Below are 27,970 nucleotides of genomic sequence, written 5' to 3'. Positions count from 1 at the left end.
ATTCTTATTCTTACTTGTATATCATCCTTTCTCCTGATCTGTCACCACGCTGATCTCTAATATATAGAGAGAGAAAGAACTCAAAAATGTACATTTTATTTTATATGAGATCACACATTTGGTTAAAATTCTTTAATCACCCTCTTGGGCCAAGAGGATAGTCTGAGAAACCTGGTGCTGCTTACAAAGTCCTTCCTGCTCACTGCTGCTCTTTGGATTCCTCTTGTCATCACTTTCATCTCAGTTCAGTTCAGTCGCTCAGTTGTGTCCAACTCTTTGCGACTCCATGAACTGTAGCACACCAGGCCTCCCTGTCTATCACCAACTCCCGGAGTCCACCCAAACCCATGTCCATTGAGTCGGTGATGCCATCCAATCATCTTATCCTCTGTCATCCCCTCCTCCTCCTGCCCTCAATCCCTCCCAGCATCAGGGTCTTTTCCAATGAGTTGGCTCTTCTCATCAGGTGGCCAAAGTATTGGAGTTTCAGCTTTAACATCAGTCCTTCCAATGAACACCCAGGACTGATCTCCTTTAGGATGGACTGGTTGGATCTCCTTGCAGTCCAAGGGATTCTCAAGGGTATTCTCCAGCACCACAGTTCAAAAGCATCAATTCTTTTGTGCTCAGCTTTCTTTATAGTCCTATATGTAGCTTTCACAATCTGATCATTTTCATCTGGAATTCAGCAAAAGCCTAAGCTTGATGGGTAATTGACCATATCTAGCCTTGGATTTCTTCCATCTTCTCTCTAACCTACTGCACAGTGATCCTTCTATGCAATAAAGCTCATCATCTTTGCCCCTTCATTTCAGTTGCTGAGTTGTGTCCGACTCTTTGTGACTCCATGGACTGCAGTAGGTCAAGCTTCGCTGTCCATCACCAACTCCCAGAGTTTACTCAAACTCATGTCCATTGAGTTGGTGATGCCATCCAACTATCTCATCCTTTGTCATCCCCTTCTCCTCCCACCTTCAATCTTTCCCAGCATCAGGGTCTTTTCAAATGAGTCAGTTTTTCACATCAGGTGGCCAAAGTATTGGAGTTTCAGCTTCAACATCAGTCCTTCCAATGAATATTCAGGATGGATTTCCTTTAGGAAGGACTGGCTGGATCTTCTAGCTGTCCAAGGGACCCTCAAGAGTCTTCTCCAACACCACAGTTCAAAAGCATCAATTCTTTGGTAGTCAGCTTTCTTTATAGTCCAACTCTCACATCCATACATGACTACTGGAAAAACCATAGCTTTGACTAGACAGACCTTTGTTGGCAAAGTAATGTCTCTGCTTTTTAATATGCTGTCTATGTTGGTCATAACTTTTCTTCCAAGGAGGAAGTGTCTTTTAATTTCATGGCTGCAGTCGACATCTGCAATGATTTTGACTCAAAAAAAAAAAAAGTCTGTTACTCTTTCTATTGTTTCCCCATCTATTTGCCATGAAGTGATGGGACCAGATTCCATGATCTTAGTTTTCTGAATGTTGAGTTTTAAGCCAACTTTTTCACCCTCCCTTTCACTTTCATCAAGAGACTCTTTTCTTCTTCTTCACTTTCTGCCATAAGTGTGGAGTCATCTGCATATCTGAGGTTATTGATATATCTCCCAGCAATCTTGATTCCAGCATTTTGCATGATGTACTCTGCATATAAATTAATTAAGCATGGGGTGACAATACACAGCTTTGGCATATTCCTTTCCCAATTTGGAACCAGTCTCTTGTTCCATTTCCAGTTTTAACTGTTGCTTCTTGACCAGCATACTGGTTTCTCAGGAAGCAGGTCAGGTGGTTCTGGTCTTCCCATCTCTTGCAGAATATCCATAGTTTGTTGTGATCCACACAGTCAAAGGCTTTGGCATAGTCAATAAAGCAGATGTTTTTCTGGAACTCTCTTGCTTTTACGATCATCAAACAGATGTTGGCAATTTGATCTCTGGTTCCTCTGTCTTTTCTAAATCGAGCTTGAACATCTGGAAGTTCACGGTTCATGTACTGTTAAAGTCTGGCTTGAAGAATTTTGAGCACCAGTTTGCTGACATGTGAGATGAGTGCAATTGTGTAGTAGTTTGAGCATTCTTTGCCATTGCCTTTCTTTGGGGCTGGAATGAAAAGTGACCTTTTCCAGTTGTGGCCACTGCTGAGTTTTCCAAATTTGCTGGCATATTGAGTGCAGCACTTTCACAGCATCATCTTTTAGGATTTGAAATAGCTCAAGTGGAATTCCATCACCTCCCTCAGCTTTGTTCGTTTTGATGTTTCCTAAGGCCCACTTGACTTCACATTTCAGGATGTCTGACTCTAGGTGAGTGATCACACCATCGTGATTATCTGGGTCGTGAAGATCTTTTTTGTACAGTTTTTCTGTGTATTTTCGCCACCTCTTCTTAATATCTTCTGCTTCTGTTAGGTCCCTACCATTTCTGTCATTTATTGTGTCCATCTTTGCATGAAATGTTCTCCTGGTATCCCTAATTTTCTTTAAGAGATCTCTAGTCATTCTCATTCTATTTTTTTCTTCTATTTCTTTACATTGATCACCGAGGAAGGCTTTCTAATCTCTCCTTTCTTTTTTTGGAACCCTGCATTCAAATAGGTATATCTTTCCTTTTCTCCTTTTGCTTCTCTTCTTTTCATAGCTATTGTTAAGGTTTCCTCAGACAACCTTTTGGCCTTTTTGCATTTCTTTTTCTTTGTCCCTTCAGAGGATCCCAACTACCACTTTCAACATAACATCCAAACTCCTCTCAATTGCATGTAATTTTCTTTTAAAATGATCTTGCATTTTCTCTCTTCCTTAGCCTACCTCTTGCCACTCCATCCAGTATTTTAATCTGTATTTTTGCTATTTATTATTGCTTTAATTTCTCCAGTTTGTTATGGCTTCTCATCCCTGAATTTTAATGTCTTTTTGTTTTCTTTTTTGGCTTGATGCCTTCTTGGGATTCCTGTTCCTGGTGGTTTATATCCTATACAGCCTTCAGGCTGCTGTCCATACATCCCAAAACCCCAGGCTGAGTGCCCCTGCTGAATCCTCTGCTAGAAGCACCACTTCTTCCCTGCTCTTCTTTCTCAGGGAGTCTAATACTGAGCTGCGACTGGCTCTCTGCCATCTCTTTGCCCACCTGCACTGACTCTGGAGGCCATGGACCATGTCTTGGTCACTGTTGAAATCTCATGTTGAGTCTTGTGTCTCAAACAGAGTGGATATGCAATAAGTTTTTTTTATACAGCAAATGAAGTACTGAATGTTAATTCTTCCTGACTGTATCAACATAGTTTGCATATTTAAAAAATAACAGCTTTATTGAGATAATTCAAATACCATAAAGTTTGCCCTTTTTAAAGTACATAATTCAGTGGTTTTTAGTATAGTCAGAGAGTCATGTTATCCATTGCCACTAATTTTAGACCATTTTCATCACCTCCCAAGAAATCCTCCCTATTCCATTCTCTCCTTAACTCCTGGCAGTCACCAATCTACTGGCTGTCTATGCCTTTGCTTATTCTGGGCAGTACATATAAATTAAAATCACACACTGGTCTTTTTGACTGATTTCTTTCACTTAGCATATTTTCAAGGCTCGTTTATTCCATACCATATAATATTACTTTGTTTCTTTTGATTTCTTTTTAATATTTGATTGAATAGATAAAGTATATTTCTTTAATGGACATGGATTGTTTCTGCTTTTTTGCTGTAATGACTAATGCTCTTATGAAATTCATGTACAAATTTTTGTGTGAGCATATGTCTCTAGTTTTCTTAGACTGAAATGATTTAGGAGTGGAATTGCTAGGTCATATGGCAATTCTATGTTTAACTTTTCACGGAAGTGCCAAACTGCTGTCCAAAATAGCTGTACCATTTTACATTACCACCAATAATATAAAGAGTTTTAATTTCTCCATATCTTCAATAAAACTTGATACTGTCTGTATTTTTTATTATGACTATCCTAGTGGGTACTATGGTTTTGTTTTGCATTTCTCTGATGACTAATGATGTTAAACATCTTTTCCTGTGCTTATTAACCACTCATATCTCTTTTTTTGAGAAATGTCTCTTCATTTCTTTTGCTTATTTTTTAATTGGATTTCATGCTTTTTTAACAGTTTAATTCTAAGAGTTTTAAAATATATATTCTGATATGAGTTCTGTATCAGATATATGATTTAGAAATATTTTTGCCCACTCTGTGGGTTGTTTTCTCACTCTCCTAATGGCATCTGTTGAATTATGAAAGTACTTAAGATTAATGAAGTCTGATTTATTTATTTTTACATTGTTGCTTATTCTTTTGGTGACATGTCTTATGCCAGAACCATTGTTGAAATTTTTTTTTCTCCATTGAAATTTATTTTTTTCCTCCATTGAATTTTCTTGTCAGCTTTGTTAAAAAATCAATTGATCCTATATGTAATAGATTATTTCTGAGCTCTCAATTTTCTTTCATTGATCAGTCTTTCTTTGTGCCAGTATCATGCTGCTTGATTAATGTAGCTTTGTATTGTAGGAAATTTTAAAATTGAGAAGTGTAAATTCTCCAACTTCACTCTTTTAAGATCATTTTGTCTATTCTTGGTCCCTTATATTCCCCTATGAATTTTAGGATCAATTAATCAATTTCTTCAAAGTAGTCAGAAGAGATTTTAATAGAGATTATGTTGAATCTGTTGATTAGTTTTGTGAGTATTTCCATCTTGGCAATGTTCAGTCTTCTGATCCATGAACTTCGAATTTCATTTATTTCTTTAATTTTCTTAAAATGATATTTTGTAGCTTTAAGTTAAAAATATTACACTTTACTTGTTGTTTATTCCTAAGTATTTTATTTTAAATGCTACTGTAAGCAACATTTTAATTAATTTAAAATTGTCTTTTTAAATAGGAGGAGTATTTACATTTTTAGAGGTTATGTAGACCTGTAACATCACACAAAACTGTGACTTCAATGTGGGGATCATACACACCTACTAGATTTGCAAAGGACACGAAACCTACTTACCACTTTGAACAGAAGTAGAAAGTTTTACATGACCCAAAAGAAAGGATAGATAGTAAGGAAACAATATATATTTATATATAAACATTTATAAATATGAATGTATAAACTAATATATTGATAAACTTTATTTTGAGTTGCATTAGCAACACCATATGATTCACAAAATATTTAACCAAATTCTGATATTTAACATACTGATTTTAAATATTCATGCTTATTAATTACACTTGTTAAACCTATTGATTATATGGAAGTTAATGAGTAAACCTTTGAGAAAATGTCCAGTTTCACTTGAAATGATTGCATTATGCTGTTACATAAGTCAGATGAAGAACTGGGTTTTTGAACACTGGAGTGGCAAAGTAGTCATCAAAATGATTATTAATACTATGCTTATTTATAGAGCAACATGAAAAGAGCTAATTAAGGATGGTACGACTAGATATCAGTTATCTTTGTGTTATCTTTAAAATTTTCCCATAGGTATAGTAATCATAATGTTGAAGATACAACTTAATATGTGGGGAAAAGACACTGTAATAGAGGTATTAAATTGAGTGAGAATTTTGTATGCATACTGAAAATGATAAATTACAGTGGGGCCTATAATTGGGAAATATTTTTGAAGCCCTTTTATCAGGAGCTATTAGAACTACACAGAAGAAAATTATTCTATAAAAAATAATGTCTTTAATATATGTCTGGGAAGATTAAAGATTAAAAAAATGTAGGTACACTCAGAAAGTTTTGGTTTTGTGGTTGTTGGTGTATTTGTCTGCATTAATAATAGAATTTGACAGCAGAAGCTGGTTGATAGTTCATGTTCTATAAAATGAACTGGACTGGGGCCTACAGAATGGATCGCTGTTGGTGAATATTATCAAGACAGGAATGGGCTATGGTTTTGTCTCTGGAAGGTCTATCAATATAGCTATCATCCATTTGTTAGAACACATGTTTAGACACAAACATCCTAATATCAGAATAATGCCAAAGGAGAGGAAGACATATTTTAAAATATTTTTACTCATTATGGAAGATACTATAATTTGTTAATATAGCAAAGCAAGAGGGCTGAATGATGTTTGTATTTTATAGCATAGTTGTGAAAAATAAAAAGTTTAATTTCTATTAATACTACTAATCTCAATTAGTATTATTTTTAATTTGGCATCATATCTAAAATAAATTATGTCTCAAATACTAATGTATTTACAAGTACCTGACTCAAGTGTTTGCTAGTTTTTCCTTTTTGAGGTGGATATTAGTTTGCTCACAGACTTCAACTATGGTATCAAAACACAGTATAGTTATACATAATAGATTCCTTGATGAAATGCAGTCATGTATTTTTAACATGTTTACTGAAGCATACATAGTTTTCTCCATTATATCACAATATGTCATACATATTTCATGACATTGTTTTTTACTTAAAGAAAATTTACAGTTGTTAAAAGATGTGGTATTTTCATTGTCTTATAACTTTAATTTTTATTTATGGAAACATTTTTTCACTAGTTGAGTATTCAAAAAATTGATCAAGAAAAATGTAATGCTTAGCTTATAATGATGAATATTTATCTTCTGTAATGAGGCCTATCTGATTGAGTATATTTCTTTGTTAATAAGTCATTTCCTTCTAGAAAATAAAGTGCTTTGAGAATTAAAGAATCAGACATGTGGTTAGACAAGTTGACCTTTAAGGTCTCTACCAAAGTTGAAGTTTAATGTTTCTGAGAATTTTTTTTTTTACTGTCATTTTCTTCAACAGTAACATTATAAATCTATAGAAGCCCCAAACAAAATGCAATTTTGGTTTTACAATAATTAGCTTTGAAACATAACCTTCACAAAACGTATTTTATTATCTTATAAGAGTCCATTAGGGTATAAAATCAATATTTTAGCCACTCAGTGGAGCATTTCATTTTTCTCAATATTTTTGAGAGAAGCCACTTTCAATTTAACTTTTTTCTTGCCTAATGGAATCTTATACATAAATAAAATAACTTCTCTAAATCATTAAAAGCTAATAGAAAATTAACAGGGTTATGATAGATTGCTTTTCCTTTGTGGTGAACAGACAAGGTAGAACTAATAATCTTGAGTGCCCTTAGGACACATGAAGTACCATCTACTTTCTCAAGGGAGGATATTTAAAATCAAACATGCATGAATTCTTTACTTCACCTGAGGTGGGTTTGATGGCCCTCTGCAAATGTTGAACTTAGAGGCTACAATTCTCTGCCCTCCATTATTCACACCACATTCAAGAAAGGAAAGCATCCTTAAGCAGTAGATATATTTATGAAAACAGTCTCAGTCACTTAGTTCCCAAAAGGGAGGCAGTCTTAAGAGTGATGATAGAATATTGCTGACAGTAGACAACTTGGGGGGCATATTTTGGTATTAGATAGTTGTCACTACCGTCTCAGTAGATTCTCAGTAGACTGGTGTAACTGGTGATGTTCACAGAATGGGAAAGAAAGCTTAACTTGAGTTGCATTAGTTTTCCATTGCTGTGTAATAACTCCATATTTAGCAGCTTAAGACAAGCTCACACAGTTCCTGTAGATTGGAAATTCAGAAGCAGCTTAGCTGGGTTTTTCTGGCTCAGGGTCTCTCATGAGTTTGCAGTCAAGGTGTCAGTTGGAGCTGCAGTCATCCGAAGGCTTGCCTGGGGCCAGACAACTCCCTTTCTAGGTGACACCCTCACATGCATGGCAAGTGGGTGCTGGTTGTTGGCGGGAGGCCTCAGCTCCTTTCCATGGGGCTGTCGTAGAACTCTCATGATAGTCTGATTATTTCCTTGAAGTGAGCAGTCCAAGAGAGAACAAGGCAGAGGCCAAAATCATCGATGACCTAACCTCAGAAACCACATGCCATCATTTCTGGAATCTATTATTGTTTACACAAATCAGCCCACTTAAAGTGGGAGAGAACTCCATGAGTGCATGATTCCAGGAGGTAAAATTATTGGGGGGCAGCTTGGAGCCAGGCTATCACAGGATATGGTGATTTTTTTTTGACTTTTTATAGAGCTGGTCTTGGAAAAAATAGTTTTGCATTTTGTTTTGTTTTAAACATTCCTTCAGCTCTTACCTCTCTGCCTCTTTGAGCAATCCTTTATTTCCAGATCTCAGCACTTTCAAGTTGGCTTCTTCTACCTCAGGGGTACCCCTCACATTCTTCCTTCCTCACAAATTCAGTAAATGTTTGAGGATGAATTGAGTGTCCATCATTGTTTGTCCACATCAATAAACAAAATTGCTCTGTTCATGGAGCTTACCTTTTATATAAAAGCTGCTTGTCATAATAAATTGTTGACCCATAATTTCTGTTTTTTTTCCTATAGCGTTTGTGAGATTTGATGCTATTTCCAGGTAGATGATGTCAGAATTGATTTGACTTATAGGACAAACAGTTGGTGCCCCAGAATTTCTTTGTGGTTTAGGAAGCCCCTTTCCCCCTGTCCCCCACATTGGAATTGGGTCCAGAACCTCTAGAAAACCAATTTAGGGTAAGGGGTCAATGACTGGCAAAATTCCTTTAAAATAACACTTTTGTTTTAATAGAGATAGTCTATGGTCTAATTCAAAAGAGTGAGAGGGAACCCTAAGGCCTTGACATAGAAATGGTACTAGGGGATCTCACTCATTTGTATCAATTTCACTGCTTTAAGCGTACTTTTGTTTAATGGAAACATCATCAAGCTGTCTCACTCAGCAAGGTCTTTTCCACAATGTGAAAATGCAAGGCTGAAGGGAATAAGTGAATTTGAATGTTAAACAGAGGCAAAACCATTCATATAATTGTCACTATGGACACATGAGAAGTGTCAGAGATTAAAGTAGCTAGTTTTGCCATTTCCTTTCAAAACCGACACAGTGAGACTTGAATTTCCCCAAATATGGTAGAAAGGCTTGGTTCATTGTTTATATGTGTATTTATATCCTAGCCAGTATTTCAGAGCATTTATATCTGAGTTTAGCTCTAACACGTTTCTTTCCATGGGACTTTTCTTTCTTTCTTTCTTTCTTTTTTTCTTTTTTTTTTCGATTTTAAAGCTGTTTGGATCAATGCATCTTTCTCCAAATGTCAGATTGGTCCAAATCAAGGAGGTAAATGGAAACTAATGACACTCATCAAGTTGATGATGTGAATGATTTATTGGTCCCGATCATTTAACACTTTCATAAAGTCAGGGAAAGAAACTCTGGGCTCTTATTATGGTAAACTGTCCTGTCCGCATTCAGTGATTGATCACAAACCTGTGGCTAGGATTAGGATATTACAAATGGGGGGAAAATGGAAGGCTCATTAATATTTTATACCCACAGGTGGAAGACATGCAGTGGGCCAATAGAGAGCACACTCACCCCGCGTCGGTCTGCAGCCTGCCGTGTAAGCCCGGCGAGAGGAAGAAGACGGTGAAAGGAGTCCCTTGCTGCTGGCACTGCGAGCGCTGCGAAGGTTACAACTACCAGGTAGACGAGCTGTCCTGTGAACTCTGCCCTTTGGATCAGAGACCCAACGTCAACCGCACAGGCTGCCAGCTTATCCCCATCATCAAACTCGAGTGGCATTCTCCCTGGGCGGTGGTGCCTGTGTTCGTTGCCATCTTGGGAATCATCGCCACCACCTTTGTGATCGTGACCTTTGTCCGCTATAACGACACGCCTATCGTGAGGGCTTCGGGCCGCGAACTCAGTTACGTGCTCCTCACGGGGATTTTTCTCTGTTATTCAATCACCTTTTTGATGATTGCAGCCCCAGATACCATCATCTGCTCCTTCCGGCGGGTCTTCCTAGGACTCGGCATGTGTTTCAGCTATGCAGCCCTCCTGACCAAAACAAACCGAATCCACCGAATATTTGAGCAGGGGAAGAAATCTGTCACAGCACCCAAGTTTATCAGTCCTGCCTCCCAGCTGGTGATCACCTTCAGCCTGATCTCCATCCAGCTCCTGGGAGTGTGTGTCTGGTTTGTTGTGGACCCACCACACATTATCATAGACTATGGAGAACAGAGGACTCTAGATCCAGAGAACGCCAGGGGAGTGCTCAAGTGTGACATCTCTGATCTCTCGCTCATTTGTTCACTGGGGTACAGTATTCTCTTGATGGTTACTTGTACTGTCTATGCCATTAAAACAAGAGGAGTTCCAGAGACTTTCAATGAAGCCAAACCTATTGGATTTACCATGTATACCACCTGCATCATTTGGTTAGCTTTCATCCCCATCTTTTTTGGTACAGCCCAGTCAGCAGAAAAGGTAAGAAATGCATTTGCCAATCGTTTTCCTGGAATTAATTTCTTCCTTTAGATGTTTCCCCTTCTTTCGCTTTGGCTCACGTGTATTTTCCCAAGAATCCTGGTGTATTATATATATTCAAGGTCACTTTGCTCTGAATATTTGTAGACTGAAGCTGAATTTCCATGAAAAACACTTTAATGTGTTTTCCTTGACGAGGTTGAAGATTGACAGAGCTCACATCACTTTCTTGGTCCTTCCTCCCAGCTCTGTTATCAACTAACATAGCTGTTCTTTTCCAAGTGTTAAAAGAGGAAGGGAGAAAGGGCAGACATGATTCAGAGGAGTGAGCTCTGCCAGAGGTATCTCAGTGCATGACAAATGCTTCCTTTTCTGGTTCTAATGTGACTCTGAAAGAAAGCTATTTCTTAATAATCATGATGGTTTAATCATCGAAGCAAACTGCAACAATACAAAGAAATTAAATGGCTTAGTTCAATCTGAACCATCTTACTATGTCTCTTTAGTCCCACATTTTTCCATATGTGGAGGATGGTGGGGAAGGTTTAAGAAGCAATGGATAATTATATAATACAGTTTATATTTTTTTAGAAATTGAAGATCATTTGAATTTCCCAAAATCATTTTATTTTGTTTCTAATCTTCCATAAACTTCTCCATATAAAACACTGCATGTAAAGAACATCTGTGTTTGAAAGGAAATACATGCTGAACTGAATGTATATGTATCTATGTATAGAAAAGCAAAGGATTAATGTTAACCATGAATTCAAGGTTTGGGTGGTGTGCCGGAGACAGACAGCTTGTAAAACAAAGGCAAATGCTACCGTTCTAAAGGGATAGCTCTTCAGCCTTAATTGTATACGAGAAAGTTCTTCTCTTGGTGTAAAGATGTAAAGATTGTTCCATTCTCCATCATCAGAAGTCATGAGGAATTCAAAATATCTGGGGTGGGGGTGGCAGTGGCGATTATAGTCCCTGGATTCTAACATTCCAAGTAAAGTCCTGCATAACTCTTAAAATTTCAACTAATTCAGAGGAAAAATACTCAACAAGCGCATGGAGAGCTCATTAGTATGAGCATTCATCCCTTACTAGATCAATGTGGTCTTCAACTTTGAAAGATAAAAAATGTACTTCAGCAAATGCACCAGTGAACAGAGCAAATTTGCCATGGGTTCCAGACCTGTGACCTTTCTTGACTTGACTGATCTGATGGAAGTCCTTGAAAATGGCAGGAAAGTAAAGTAAGACAGTTTGGGGCTCTAAAGCTAACAACTAGAAAACATTATATTTTGGCATATGCAGATAGGAATCTATTAGGATCAAATTTGTAAATTTTACAAAGGAAGAAATTTGTGTCTCTCAAAGTTTATTAGATCTGTTTGGACATGGTTAGTTGGACTAGTCGGGAAAACAATATTTTTCAGGGTCTGGAAATGTCCACATTAAATGAATTATTAATAACATCAATTTAAGTGGTACTTGTATTTGTGTTTGAATATATTTTAAATATATTGTTTTACCTGGAGAAAGCCAGAGATAGTTTATTTTGCTTTCTTGTGGACAACAATTTTTTTCCCACTGTGCTGGGTCTTTGTTGTTGCTTGGACGACTCTTTAGTTGCCGTGAGTAGGGGCTACTATCTAGTTGTGGTGCGCAGACCTCGCATTGTGGTGGCTTCTCTTGTTGCAGAGCACAGGCTCTAGGCACATAGACTTCAGTGGTTGTGGCTCCCAGACTCTAGAGCACAGGCTCAATAGTTGTGGCGTAGGGGGAACCCAGTTGGTCCACGACATGTGGGGTCTTCCCTGATCAGGGATTGAACCTTCATCTTCTGCACTGGAAGGCAAATTCTTTACCACTGAGCCACCAGGGAAGCCCAACAATAAATATATAGCCAAACAAAATCTCCTGAGCTCTGACATCTAACTCTCTTTTTTTTTTTTTTGCTTTCACTCCCCTTACATTTTATAAATGACAGCCTGCTCTTACTTTTCATGTTGTGACTTCAAGGGCTTGAGGGAGAAAATATAAGTGCTTATGAGATGTTATTTCTATTCAGATAACTCTTTCAGTGACTTGATTTTTAGAATAAATAAAATCATGGCCCTACGTCAAGCTATTGAACACCCTCATAGTAATTCAAACATGGATCATACTAAATTATTTTTTAAGGTAATTGAAAAAAAAAAATGACCACTGAATCTCAGATCAGAAATTCTGCAGAGTTGCAGCTGTTCCCTGAGGAGCAGTGGTGGAGACAGTAAGAGTTTCAGGATGAAATGGACACATGAACAGGTCAGGGGGTGGAGGCTGCCCAGTGCTGCAGGGACTATGGGATTTGTACCACTCCATCCAAAAACCTCGAGTTTATGTACATACTTATGGGTGTGGATGTATCAGTGCCTCCAGAGAGATGACTGAATGCTAGCTAGCCAGAATCCCTTTTCTTCTTTTAGCTTTGTGGAATCATAGTAAGTCAAAGAAGCATAATGTAAGACCAATTTATAAAATATGCTAATTGGAATTTATTTGTATTGATAATATGATTGAACGTGGAGATGACTGAAGAAATCAAGAAGAAACACTAATTTTAGGAGTTTTCAGAACATTGGAAAGTGCTCAAATTGTTTAGTTAGGCTTGGAGATGCTTAATTTAGACCAGCTCTACACCAAGAGCTATTATATGATAAGTAGCTGAGATTTACTACTAAAGTCTTTTGTATAATACACTTTGTCATCCTAACACTTCACATTCAAATTTGCTTCCTGCTATTCTTTGTCAAAGTATCTAATTATTCAAAACAATACACAAAATGTTTGAAACTGTTTATTTTTTTTTTTTGCATTGCTAAAATTACTGACACAGGTATTAAAAGTGAATAAAACATTTATATCTCTAAAGGCAGGCTTTCTCTAAGTTTTATTGACTTTGGAAGACCAAAGAGTGGGTCAGCTCTCCACTCCCATTTATAATGCTCAGCCAGTTAACTCCGCATCATCGGCTTGAAGTGTTCGCCACAGTCAGGCGGCACACACAGCCATTAATTCAGCAGATCCTTATTGAGCATTGTGTCCAGCATCGTGCTAATTATTGAGCCATGTCAGTCTGATTCCCAGAGCCTTCCCGGTACAAAGGCCCAGCCTGGCTCCCAGCCGACGCTGTCTGACGCCTGCCAGCTCCAGCAAGTGCCAGGCTCAAGGGCAGGAGAAAATCAAGCTCAAGGGCAGGGGGAGATGGTGAGGAGTCAGATGTGAGATGAGAAAGCCAAATGAGAGCTATGCGTCCTGTGACACGGAATTTATAATGTGGAAGTAGCAGAAGAGCAAAATTTCTTCCAGTATGCTTTGAATACTGGAAATGACAACCCACTCCAGTATTCTTGCCTGGAAAATTCCATGGACAGAGGAGCCTGACGGGTTACAGTCAGGTTGCAAAGAGTCAGACACGACTGAGCTACTAACACTAACACCCTATACACTGAATTCTGTTTCATAGAGACATATCTATAGGAGAAAACCCATCTAGCCACATAGGTCTCTCTGAAATTATTACAGAAGTAGGAATAAAGAGTAAAATTAGTTGAATAATTTAAACAGATGTTCTAGAAAACGTCTGAGTAAAATCCAGTTATAAAGGGACTTTTGTAGCATTCATGAGGACAGAAAGCTCTCTAAAGTATGTCTTCATTCAATGACAAAACATTATTTAAATTTCCCCACATTCTTTTTCTTTCAGATTTTAAAATCAAGATGAATCACATTTTTTCCTAATACATTTTAGTGACATCGTTTATTAGCTTTGTACCTAGTGCTGCATTCTACTAAATCATAGTTTAATTACACCTTTTTTCCTATAAAAAATCAGCCTGTGGGGAGGGGCGGAGACACTGAGGCATGAGCAGGGACCAACGTGAACTGTCATCATTAGGTTGAAAAGACAAAAATTAAAAATATAATTAACGTAATAGGAAGAGAATACTCAAGGGTGGTTAAGGATTGTTAGGATGGCAGAAATATCTTAAATACATATTTTACTATCTCTAATTGAGTTCATAAAGCCTAGATAATCAGACAAAGGTTATGACACTGCCAAGCTCCAAGGAACACAGTGCTTCAACCAGAGCATAGGGTGGAAACAAAACAAAACACCCTAGAGACAGAAAAGAAAATAAAGCTCCAAAATGTCAAACAGCCCATATGTCCTGAACCAACCTTTCTTCCTTCACCTGGATGAGTTGTGCAGCCTCTGTCTAGTACCCTAAGTCAGAAACCTGGTGTTATGTTAGACCCCTCCCTCTACTCACCTCTACTCCCTCTATCCACCCTTTTATTTCCTCTTCTCACCTTCCAGTGTCATCCTTTATCAGTTCATGGAGGGTAAGTTGTGTCTGATGTGTATCTGAATGAATACGTCTCTTAACGTTACAGCCTTTTGTGTAGTATGTTCTCAACTAATGCCTATTGAATGAGGAAATGGAGTGCCTTCTTTGCACATTAATAACATGATATAATAATAAAAATGCTTGATTGTTATTTTATTATTTAAGTTAGAGTATGACATAATGGTAACTTTATATAGTGATCATATTAACTTTTTTCCTGAAAAATATTTTTCCTTGAATGATGGGCCAAATGCATTTCTTTAAAAATTTTTGTCAGTATCACTTATTGTGATATAGGACTGCTAAAGATTTAGGGAGAAATATAAAAAGGAATTCTTAAAGTTGTCCTTAGTTTTGTCTAAAATGCACAACTCAAAGGAGAATTGATGCTGTTTTCCCAGATGCTTTTTGCATGACAAAAGCATCTCCCTTATGTTTTCACTCAATCCGTTGATAAGAGCAGAAGAGTGCAAGGGTGCGGAGGTGGATGAGTGGAGACAGGAAGAGTGTGAACTCTGGAGTGAGAGGAGGTGGGTTCAAATTCTGAAGCTCTGCTGAACTAGCTGAGAAAATGCAGTGAAGTGGCTCCATTTGTGCAGATAGCAATACATTCCCTGGAGAAGGCAAACACAGATATAAAGCAGCATGAAGCATTCGCCTGCCATCTGTGCCCAGCCCTGTTCACAAACGAAAGCAGACTTGACTTCATACCATCTAGGAAAGGGCAGGAAGATGATTGACTTAAAAAAATCCTCTCATCCCATTATGGTATGTTTTTGTATTAATAGATACCTCATGGTAGTTTTGAGAAGGGCATGGCAACCCACTCCAGTATTCTTGCCTGGAGAACCTCATGGACAGAGGAGTCTGGCAGGCTACAGTCCATAGGGTCGCAAAGAGTTGGACACTACTGAAGTGACTCAGCACACCCACACAAGCATGGTAGTTTGGCTGAGAGTTAAATGCTATGAGTCACAAGATGTATTTAGCACATAATAGGCAATCAACAGAAGTTGGCTGTTATTACTATTAGGCTGTATTGCATGAGGGCAGAAATCATATTTTATCTTGCTCACTATCATATCCTTGACACCTAGCATAAAACTGGGCTTGGAATGGGTTTTCCAGAAATATTTAATGATTAAATGCATTTAAAATTATCCAGCTAGTTGCATTAATTTCTCCAACCATTTAGACCATGTCTGTGGAGCATCCCAACTAGATGAATTTTTTCAAACACAGGGGCTTGCCTGACGGTGAATCACACAAGATTACAGAAGTTAAAAACAGATACAAGAATCTTCAGGACTAGGAAGAGAGAGAAGAGAGTGTTGTTGCTCTGAGGCAATATGTAACTGCTTTCATATATTCAGCAGAAAATACTAGAAGAAAGGCAAGTGTCATCAGAAAGTGGTTGCTGAAATGCTTGGGTTAAAACTGAAAAGTGAATAACTCTAACAAGAGTTGTGCGAGGTGGTTCTAAAAACAATAATAAAGTCCTGCTTTGAGAAGTAATACAGATGAGAAAAGAACAGCCTGAAAACCTGGGTAAGAGTGTCAATATAACCTAGACAGCAATGGAAGTAATTTTCACAAGAAATCAGACCAACCATAACTGTCTCCTAACTTTTTCTCCATTTCTGTGGAAAGAAAGGAAGGAAAACAGTGATCAGTATCCATCTTGTGTGTCCGCAATTGTCATAATAAACTTTACAGAATTTTCTTTCCTTGTTCACTTACAGTCATTTGAAGCTGATTCCTTTAAAGGTTTCACAGTGTCCCACGTTACAGAACAATTTCAGGTATTATGGGAGATTCTGTCTAGTCAAGATTAATCATACCAGCTTGTTACAACCAACTCTGAAAGGAAAAAAATAAAATAAAAAAGAAAAAAAAACAAAAAAGGCTGGAAAAGAAAACATTTATGGTAGCTCATTTATGCATTTCCTAGTGGCTCAGTCTGTTAAGAATTTGCCCTGCAATGCGGGAGACCAGGGTTCGAGCTCTGGGTTGGGTAAATTCCCTGGAGAAGAGAACGGCAACCCACTCCAGTGATCTTGCCTGGAAAAGTCCATGGACAGAGGAGCCTGGCAGGCTACAGTCCACGGGGTCACAGAGAGTCAGACACGACTGAGGGACTAACACACACTTTATACACTCAGTAAAAATGATATGCTTGTGAAGATATAGAAGAAAGAAATGAAATTAAGGAGATTTTAAGGCACACTATGTGTGCTAAATTGCTTTGGTCATGTCTGACTCTGCAACCCCATGGACTGTAGCCCACCAGGCTCCTATGTCCATGGGATTCTCCAGGCAAGAATACTAGAGTGAGTTGCTATGCCTTCCTCCAGGGGATTTTTCCAAGCCAGGGATCGAACTCACCTCTCATGTCTCCTGCACTGGCAGGCAGATTTTTTACCAGTACCACTACCCGGGAATCCCCAGGGCACAGTGTAAGCAAGCCTGTTAAATAGCCCTTCTAGAGAAGACTGCCTTAGCCAGGCTTACTACTTTTTTTTTTTTCCCATTTGTTCTGCATATTACTGCTGCAGAATATTACCGACTTAGACATGTAGGGAAACTCGTTGTAGGGGTGCCTATTTTACTAGATGGCAAAAAGAAATATTGGCGCAATGAACCTAGCCTAGATTCCATGATCCCACTTTTTTGGGTGGCTTAGAGGAAGCTGTGTGGTTTGGGGCTACTTAATTTAAGCATTTGACTATTGGTGAGATTTGTACCTCCATCTCTCTCTTTTTTAATTGAAATTCAGTTTACAAAAATTTGAATTTTCTATGTCCATTACAATAAATTATTAACGCTTAAATAGTCAACCTGGGAATTTAGTCTTTAAGCTTGCATATCTCACTAAAATGGTTTAGCTTTCTTAATATCTTTGAAATGCTGGAGAATTAGATTTGATTTAGGCCCAAATGTGAATATTTTCTGAGATATAGGGACCATGACTTTATTTCAAAATGTTTAGCAGGAATGCCATACAAATAGACATATTTTTTTTCTCTATAGGCAGAACTTTAATGACAACCCAGACTGTTGATGGTACAGAATGCAGTGACTAATTTACTTATGTAACTTTAAATTGCATTTTCCATGATTCAGTAGCTGCTTATATCTCATGGAGCACGCAGGGTGCCAGGAAGAGCAGATTGCAAGCAAATAGTTCCTTTTGGCTGTAACCATATATCCATTTTTATGTTGAGAAGTTTTTTAAAATCTCTAAATGCAATATCACATGGATTGGTACCATCCACCTCACAGTGCAGAGAAATAGTTAACCAAATATTAGTATAAATTCCAGGTTATTTAGAACAAATGCAAAGCAGACTTATTTGCATCATTTAAAGAAATATAAAAAAAATACTTAGTCTAGTTTCTGGTTCAAGATATTACCTGGCACAAATATATATATGTGTGATATATGTATATCACTCTAAATTGATAATGAAATGAAAAAACAGGAAGGAAAGAAAAGGAAACTAAAATAAAGGAAGAAAAGAGAGATGGGAGAGAGAAAGAAGGAGGGAGAGGTGGAGGGAGACAGAGAGGTCATTACCTTTTCTGAGATCTTGTGGATTTAGTTCCAGACCACCACAATAAAGCAAGTAACACAATAAAGCAAGTCACCCAGATTTTTCTTTTTTTGTTTCCCAGTGCATATAAAGGTTCAGTTTGTACTATAGACTATTAACTTTGCAATAACATCATATCTAAAAAATGCTTATTACTTAATTAAAAATACTTTATGGCTAAAAATGCTGTCATCTGAGCCTTGGGCTAATCATGTCTTTTGGCTGGTAGAAGGTCTTACCTTGATGCTAAGGGCTGCTGGAAGATCAGGGTAGTGGCTGATGAAAATTAGGGGGTAGGCTATGGCAATTTCTTAAAATAAGACAGCAGTGAAATTTGCCTCATTGACTGACTCTTCCTTTCAATGCTGTTTGATAGCATTTAATCCACGGTAGAACTTCTTTCAAAATGGGAGTCAATCCTCTCAAACCCTACTGCTGCCTTATCAATTAAATTTATGTAATATTCTAAATCTTTTGCTGTCATTTCAACAATCTTCACAGCATCTTCACTAAGAGTAGATCCTATTCAAGAAACCACTTTCTTTGCTCATCCATAAGAAGCAACTCCTTAGCCATTAAAGTTTTATTGTAAGAGTGTAGCAATTCATTCATCTCTTCAAGCTCCACTTCTGCTTTTTTTTTTTAATTTTTATTTTCAGTACATTAAATTTAGTCATGTACATGACTAAAAAATTAAATTTTTTTTCTTTTTAACAAAGTATAACATAAAAAAATCCAAAACAGAATACTTGACATTTACAGTTCAAAATCAAATTAGAATATTAAATATTTACAAAACCATATCTTTTAAAAGTATTTATAAAATTACATGCAATTTTATAGAAATGACATAAAAGAATGACTCAAAAATGGGAGAATTTTCCTTCAGTCCTAAAAAGAAAATATGTCCAATATAAGCTGTGAAGATTCTTGAGTATACGAGGACTTCAGTTTTAATATCAAAGTTAAAGACAGGCCCCACTTCTAGTTCCATTGCTCTTACTATATTCACCTCATCTCTAGCTATTTTCTCCACTGAAGTCTTGGACACCTCCAATTCTTCTATGAGAACTGGAACCAACTTTTTCCATACTCCTCTTAATGTTGGTATTTTGACTTATTCCCATAAATCATGAATGTTCTTGATGGTATCTAGGGTGGTCCTTTTCAGAAGCTTTTCAATTTGTTTTTTCCAGATTCATTGGAAGAATTATTATCTATGGCAGCTATAGCCTTATAAAATATATTTCTTAAATAATAAGACTTGAAAGTGAAAGTTTAGTCACTCAGTCGTGTCTGACTCTTTGCAACCCCATGGACTGTAGACTACCAGGCTCCTCCATCCACGGGATTTTCCAGGCAAGAGTACTGGAGTGGGTTGCTGTTTCCTTCTCCAGAGGATCTTCCTGACCCAGGGATCAAACCCGGATCTCCCACATTGTAGGCAGACGCTTTACTGTCTGAGCCACCAGGGAAGTCAGGGAATAAGACTTGAAACTCAAAATAATTCCTTGATTCATGGGTTGCAGAGTGGATGTTGTGTTAGCAGGCAAGAAAATAACATTAGTTAACATAATAATCATTGTACATCTCCATCAGATCTCTTGGGTGATCAGGTTTGTTGTCAATGAGCAGTAATATTTTCAAAGGAATCTTTGTTTCTGAGCAGTGGGTCTCAATAATCTGCTTAATATTCAATAAACCATGCTGTAAACAGATTTTCTGTCATCCAGACTTTGTTCTATTTATGGAGCACAGGCAGAATAGATTTAACATAATTCTTAAGGATTTTTACAATGGTAAATGAGCATTGGCTTAAAATTAAAGTCACCAGCTGCATTATAACTTAACAAGAGAGTCAGTGTGTGCTTTGAAGCTGTGAAGCCAGGCATTGACTTCACCTCTCTAGTTATGAAACACCTAGATGACATCTTCCAATATAAGGTTGTTTTGTCTACACTGAAAATGTGTTTTTTTTTTAATGTAGCACCTTTATTAATTATCTTAGATGGATCTTCAGAATAAATTGCTACAGTTTCTACATCAGAACTTGGTGCTTCACCTTGCACTTGATGTTATGGAGATGACTTCTCTCCTTACACCTCATGCACCAGCCTCTGCTATCTTCAAACTTTCCTTCTGCAGCTTCCTCACCTCTCTGAGTATTAAATGAATATAAGAGAGTTAGAGCCTTGCTCTGAATTAGGTCTTAGCTTAAGGGAATGTTGTGGCTAATTTGATCTTCTATGGAGGCCACAAAAAATTTCTCCCTATCAGTAATTAGGCTGTTTCACTTTCTTTTCATTTATGTATCCACTGGAGTAGCATTTGAATTTCCTTCAAGAATTTTTCTGTTGCATTCACAACTTGGCTAATTGTTTGGCATAAGAGACCTACTTTTGACCTATCTTGGCTTTTGACACACCTTCCTCACTAGGTTTATATTTCTTGATGTTGTTCAGTCATTCATTCATGTCTGACTCTTTGCGACCCCATGGAGTGCACCACCACACCAGGCTTCCCTGTCCTTCACTGTCTCCCAGAATTTGCTCAAACTCTCGTCCACTGAATTGATGATGCCATACAACCATTTCATCCTCTGCCATCTTGTCCTCCTCCTGCCTTCAATCTTTCCCAGCATTAGGGTCTTTTCCAATAAGTTGGCTTGTCCCATCAGGTGGCCAAAGTATTGTATTTCTAGCTTGATTTAAAGAGAGATTTGCCACTCTTCCTTTCACTTGATCATGTAGAGGTCATTATAGGGTTATTAATTGGCCTAATTTCAGTATTGTTGTGTCTCATGGAATAGGAAAGTCCAAGGAGAAGGAAAAAAACAGGAGAATAGCTGACCTTGTAGGTGAAGCAGTGAGATATATTATTATTGTTCAGTCGCTAAATCCTCGACTCTGCCACCCCATGAACTGCAGCACACCAGGCTCCTCTGTCCTCCACTGTCTCCTGGAGTCTACTCAAATTCATATACATTGAGTTGGTGATGCTATCTAACTATTTCATCCTCTGCCACCCCCTTTTCCTTTTGCCTTCAATCCTTCATAGCTTCAGAGTTTTCTCCAGTAAGTTGACTTGTCCCATCAGGTGGACAAAGTATTGGAGCTTTGGCTTCAGCAACAATCTTTTCAATGAATATTCAGGGTTGATCTCCTTTAGTATTGATTGGTTTGATCTCATTGCAGTCCAAGGGACTCTCAAGAGTCTTTTCTCACACCACAATTCAAAAGCATCAATTCTTTGACACCCGGCCTTCTTTATGGTCCAATTCTCACATCTATAAATGACTTCTGGAAAAATCATAGCTTTGACTGTTCAGACCTTTATTGGAAAAATGATGTCTCTGCTTTTTAATATTCTGTCAAGGTTTGTCATAGCTTTCCTTCAAAGGAGCAAGCATCTTTTTATTTCATGGCTGCAGTCACCATTCACAGTGATTTTGGAGTCTAAGAAAATATGATCTATTACTGCTTCCTCTTTTCCCCCCTTCTATTTGACATGAAATTATGGGACTAGATGTCATGATCTTAATTTTTTAAATGTTGAGTTTCAAGCCAGCTTTTTCATTTTCCTCTTTCATCCTCATCAAGAGGCTCTTTAGTTCCTTTTTACTTTATGCCATTAGAGTGGTATCATTGCATATCTGAGGTTATTAATATTTCTTTCAGCAGTCTTGATTCCAGCTTGTGATTCATCCAGCCCAGCATTTCCTATGATGTGCTCTGTATGTCAGTTAAATAAGTAGGGTGGCAATTTACAGCCTTGTCATACTCTTTGCCAATTTTGAACCAATTAGTTGTTCCATGCCTGGTTTTATCTGTAGTTTCTTGACCTGCATACAGGTTTCTCAGGAGACAGATGAAGTGGTTTGGTACTCCCATCTCTTTAAGAATTTTCCACAGTTTGTTGTGATCCACACTGTTGTAGGGTTTAGTGTAATCAATGAAGCAGAGGTAGATATTTTTCTCAACTCCCTTACTTTCTCCATGATCCAATGAATGTTGGCAATTTGATCTCCGATTACTCTACCTTTTCTAAATCCAGTTTGTACATCTGCAAATTCCCAGTTCACACACTGCTGAAGCCTAGTTTGAAGGATTTTAAGCATAAATGTGCTAGCATTTGAAATTAGCACAATTGTACAGTAGTTTGAACATTCTTTGCATTGCCATTCTTTGGGATTGGAATGCAAACTGACATTTTATAGTTCCATGTGGCAGTGCTGAGGTTTCTAAATTTGCTGAAATGTTGAGTACAGCACTTTAACAGCATCATCTTTTAGGATTTGAAATAACTCAACTGGAATTCCATCACCTCCACTAGCTTTGTTTATAGTAATGTTTTCTAATGCCCACTTGAGTTCACACTACAGGATGTCTAGCTCTAGGTGAGTGACCACACCATTGTGGTTATCATTAAGACCTTTTTTGTTTGTTTGTTTGGTATAGTTCTTCTATAAGAGGTGGTATTCTTGCCACCTCTTAATCTCTTCCGCTTCTGTTATGTCCTTACCATTCCTGTCCTTTATCATGCCCATCCTTACATGAAATGTTCCTTTGATGTCTCCAGTTTTCTTGAAGAGCTCTCCAGTCTTTCCTACTCTATTGTTTTTCTCTATTTATGTGCTTTGTTCATTTAAGGAGGCATTCTTATCTCTCCTTGCTATTCTCTGGAAGCCTACATTCAGTTGGGTATATCTTTCCCTTTCTCCCTTGCCTTTCACTTCTCTTCCTTTTCTCCACTGTTTGTAAAGCCTCCCTCAGATAACCACTTTGTCTTCTTGCATTTCTTTTTCTTTGGTATGGTTTTAGTCACTGCCTCCTGTACAATGTTATGAACCTACATCCATAGTTGTTTAGGAATTCTCTCTACTAGATCTAATCCTTTCAACCTATTCATCACATCCACTGTAAGGGATTTGGCTTAGATCATACATGAATGGCCTAAGGTTTTCCCAACTTTCTTCAATTTAAGCCTGAATCTTGACATAGGGAACTCTTGATCTGAGCCACAGTCAGCCCCAGGTCTTGTTTTTCCTGACTACGTAGAGCTTCTCCATCTTTGACTGCAAAGATCATAATCTGATTTCAGTATTGACCTCCTGGCGATGTCCATGTGTAGAGTCATCTCTTGAGTTGTTGGAAAAAGGGTGTTTGCTATGACTAGCATATTCCCTTGAGAAAACTCTGTTAGCCTTTGCCCTGCTTCATTTTGTACTCTAAGGCCAAACTTGCCTTTTATTCTGGCATTTCTTCACCTTGTACTTTTGCATTCCAATCCCCCTATGATGAAAACAGCACTTTTTTTTGTCTTAGTTCTAGAAGGTGTTGTTGGTCTTCATAGAACCGGTCAACTTCAGATTCTTCATCATCAGTGATTGGGGCATAGACTTGGGTTACTTTGTTTTTGAATGGTTTGCCTTGGACACAAACTGAAATAATTTTTGAGATTGCACCCAAGTGTTGCATTTTGGACTCTTTTGCTGACTATGAGGGCTACTCATTTCTTCTAAGTGATTCTTGCCCACAGTAGAAGATATAATGGTCATCTGAATTAAATTTGTCTGTTCCTGTCCATTTTGGTTCACTAATTTCTAAGTCATCAATATTCAATTTTGCCTTCTCCTGCTTGACCATGTCCAATTTATCTTGATTCATGGACTTAACATTCCAGATTCCTATACAATATTGTTCTTTACAGAATTGGACTTGACTTTCACCACCAGACATGTCCACAATTGAGAGTCATTTCTGCTTTTGCTCACCGGCTTCATTTTTTCTGGCTCTATTAGTAATTGTCCTTCACTCTTCCCCAGTAGCATATTGGAAATCTTTTGACCTCAGGGGCTCATCTTCTGATGTCATATCTTTTTGCTTTTTTTCATACTGTTTATAGGGCTCTCCAGGCAGGATTATTAGAGTGGTTTGCTATTTCCTCCTCCAGTGTGCCATGTTTTGTAGAACTCTCTACTACGACCTGTCCTTCTTGGGTGACCCTGCATGGCATGGTTCATAGCTTCACTGAGTTACGCAAGCCCCTTCATCACGACAAGAGTATGATCCATGAAGGGGTCAGACACATACATATATCTATATAAATTGCCTGTCTTATACAGATGTAGTTCATGATGTAAGACTATTAAAAACAGTAACAGATCACCATAAAAAATAGTAGTGAAAAAATTTTAAATATTGCAAAAATTACCAAAATGTGACACAGAGACATGAAATGAGAAATTACTGCTGGAAAAATGGTGCTTATATACTTGTTTGATATGGGGTTGCCACAAACCTTCAATTTCTAAAAAAATGCAATATCTGCAACTTGAATGAAATAAAGACCAGCTAAACAGGGTATGTCTGTGTATTTTTGGAGACAACATTAGGTAAAACAATTTGAGAAAATCCTGAAAAATAAATGTTGAATGGATCTGATTTATAGAGAAATTAAAAGAGGGAAAGCCCAGCTCAAGAGATAGAAATTATTCTTACTACAAAAATCTCAATAAATTTCTAAACCCTAAATTAACATAAGGACTTGAAACAAGCCTTGGAGGGGCCATCAGGAAATTTATTTAAAAAGCTGAATTTTAAAATAGATGGGCTAGTTGATCCTTCAATTCTCCTTAAATGGAGAGTGAAAGTGAAAGTCACTCAGTCATGTCAACTCTCTGCAACCCCTTGACTATATAGCCCCTGAAATTCTCCAGGCAAGAATACTGGAGTGGGTAGCCTTTCCCTTCTCCAGGGGATCTTCCCAACCCAGGGCTCAAACCCAGGTCTCCCACATTGCAGGCAGATTCTTTACCAGCTGAGCCAGAAGGGAAGCCCAAGAATACTGGAGTGGGTAGCCTATCCCTTCTCCAGCGGATCTTCCTGACCCAGGAATCGAACTGGGGTCTCCTGCATTGCAGGTGGATTCTTTACCAACTGAGCTATAAGGGGAGCCCAAATGAAGAGAGAGTGTAAGTTTAAAGTACAAAATTCTCCTCTGAAGAATAGGGCTTATCTGACGTGGAATTATCTTATGCTCCTAGTATGGGGACAAGGCATTCAAAGGAAAACAGTAGAATTTAAAGTAATTTTATGCCAGAGAGACATGGACAGGTAGAAAATAGAAAATGCAGCTTCTAGGATAGAAATATGATAAATTTCTACACTTTTAGAATAAGTTTCTCCAGGGATAGGTCCTCAGTCTGCTCACTTGTCTATATCCATTCATCTTTAAGAGAAGTCAGTCTGGTGAAATTAATTTATACAGGTTCATAGTCTGCCTATCTGTCCAAGAAAATGCAACCTACCAGTAATCCTTATCAATCAACCTGGCTCTTTAATCACAATTATACATCAAGAGCCAAAGATGTCATGATAGCGGAAGAGAACCAATAGCATAATTTAAAAGGAAAACAGACACACACACACACACACACACACACATATCCACACAATAAAAAACAAAGCCAAAAAAGATTCAGAAAATATAAGACAATTTTTAAAAACCAGAATTTTAATTAGCATTCTAAGAAATAATCAAGAGAATATTGAACATATACATATGCACATGTGTATGGTGGCTGTGGAAAAGATCAAAGGTCAATCAGAAGATGAGAAAATGACCCTAGAGGTAAAAATTAAGAGCATGAAAATAAAAAGCTGAAAATCTTCCACATGAGGTGGCTAGGGCTGAAGACCAGAGTGATAATCTGGAGGGTAAAATAAAAGGCAAAAAGTAAAAAACAAAAAAGGAAAGCATGAGGAACATTTAGAACACATTGAGAATACACCCAGGATTCCTACATATATCGTATAAATGTCTGAGAAAAAGAGAACAAGCAGGAGAAGAAATGATATACAAAAATAACAGAAGAAAAATTTCACAAACTTAAGATACGCAGTTCTTAAAACTGAAAGAGCCACATATCTTAGTAAAATTTTCTAACCAAGAGAAATTTCTAAGAGATTTTTTTGGGGGGAGAGATTGGGAAACTAATCCTATAAGTAATGAAAATTGGATCTCATATGACTTCCTGGATTCTAGAAGACAGCGAGTCAAGACTTTCTGAGGGAAAAGTATTTTAAACTTATCATTATAGAACCAGCCAAACTATCAATCAATGTGAGGTTAAAAACAAATTTGGTTCAGAAAATCTGGTGCCTACACAGTTTATATATGAATTATTCTAGATATAATCCAGCAAAATGTTTTTTCAAAAAGCATATCCAATATGAGTAACTTTGGCAATTGCATATGACCTAGAAGAAATGAAATTTTGAAAGCAACGGTAGAAGAAATCAGACCCTAGTTGTCTAATTACCCTTAAAAAAGCAGAGTTTTAATAATTATATTTATTCCTCCTCTGGAAATCCAGTCGTGCTTCTTGGATGAATCTGAAGGGAATAATATTTAGTAGCCATAATATGTGCAGTTGTTTTTTGTACTGGTCTCACACTATTAGAAGGAATCTAGGAACAAAAACAGAAATGTTAATTTATCTACTGAAGTGAATGTAAATGCCATAAACTCTGCTAAATTAAAAATAATAATATAATTTTTTTTTAATTGGGAGGTGCTTAAGGATGGGCAATAGAAAGGAGAGTTATGTAAGGGTATCAGTCACTCAAATTTTACTATGAACAGTCAACAAATACGATCTAAAATTGGTAACTCAAGAGATAGAAGTGCATTATTTAAACAGCAGCAAATAAAGAAACAGGTAGATAAGTAGTTAAATACATAATAAAACCTGTTTAAACTTGTTAACTCCATAAAATAGCATCAGAATATGGAGAGATGGGTGATGGAGGGTTTTCATTTTATTTAACAAATAACTTGGGTTTTATTTAAAAAGAAAAACAAGTCTATGACAAAAATAGAAATCATTGCATAGAGAATAGTTTAAGTGAAAGTCTCAGCAAAAAACTTTTCTGCTTTTAGATACAGTAATAGGTGAAGGATTTTGATCTGTTTAACTGTCTCAAGATCTTTGGTCATCAGAAACAGTTTATGGCTTTCCTCTTTTTTAGGGCTAATGGCACTAGTAAATAGATAATTTTTAAGTATCAGCTGGTGATTGCATTTTTAAATATTTGCTGTAGACAAGGACTTTTGCTTGGTGTTTCAGTTCCATTGCTCAGTCGTGTCCAACTCTTTGTAACCCCATGGACTGCAGCACGCCAGTCTTCCCTGTCCATCACCAACTCCCAGAAGATTGCTCAAACCCAAGTCCATTGAGTCGGTGATGCCATTCAACCATTTCATCTTCTGTCACACCCTTCTCTTCCTACCTTCAATCTTTCCCAGCATCACGGTTTTTTCCAATGAGTCAGTTCTTCCCATCAGGTGGCCAAAGTATTGGAGTTCCAGATTCAGCATCAGTCCTTCCAATGAATATTCAGGACTGATTTACTTTAGGATTGACTGGCTAAGATCTCCTTGCAGTCCAAGGGACTCTCAAGAGTCTTCTCCAACACCACAGTTCAAAAGCATCAATTCTTCAGTGCTCAGCTTTCTTTATGGTCCAACTCACATCCACACATGACTATTGGAAAAAACATAGCTTTGACTAGACAGACCTTTGTTGGCAAAGTAATGTCTCTGCTTTTTAATATGCTGTCCAGGTTGATTATAGTTTTATCCAAGGAGCACGCGTCATGTAATTTCATGGTTGCATTCAACATCTGCAGTGATTTTGGAGCC

General features: G+C 37.5%; 1 protein-coding gene across 4 annotated transcripts in view; it reads left to right on the top strand.

Annotated features, from left to right (window-relative positions):
• GRM8 (glutamate metabotropic receptor 8) overlaps positions 1-27,970 on the top strand; it is an 834,842-nt gene that overhangs the window by 717,855 nt on the left and 89,017 nt on the right. For all 4 annotated transcript variants that reach the window (XM_043873262.1, XM_043873263.1, XM_043873264.1 and 1 more), the window contains exon 9: positions 9,349-10,284. In XM_043873262.1, the coding sequence (XP_043729197.1) occupies positions 9,349-10,284 (936 nt within the window). The remainder of the gene's footprint in view (positions 1-9,348; positions 10,285-27,970) is intronic.

The sequence above is a fragment of the Cervus elaphus genome, chromosome 18, assembly GCF_910594005.1.
Source record: "Cervus elaphus chromosome 18, mCerEla1.1, whole genome shotgun sequence".
In the NCBI taxonomy this organism is placed as follows: domain Eukaryota; kingdom Metazoa; phylum Chordata; class Mammalia; order Artiodactyla; family Cervidae; genus Cervus; species Cervus elaphus.
This window is presented reverse-complemented; position numbering and strand designations above follow the sequence as displayed.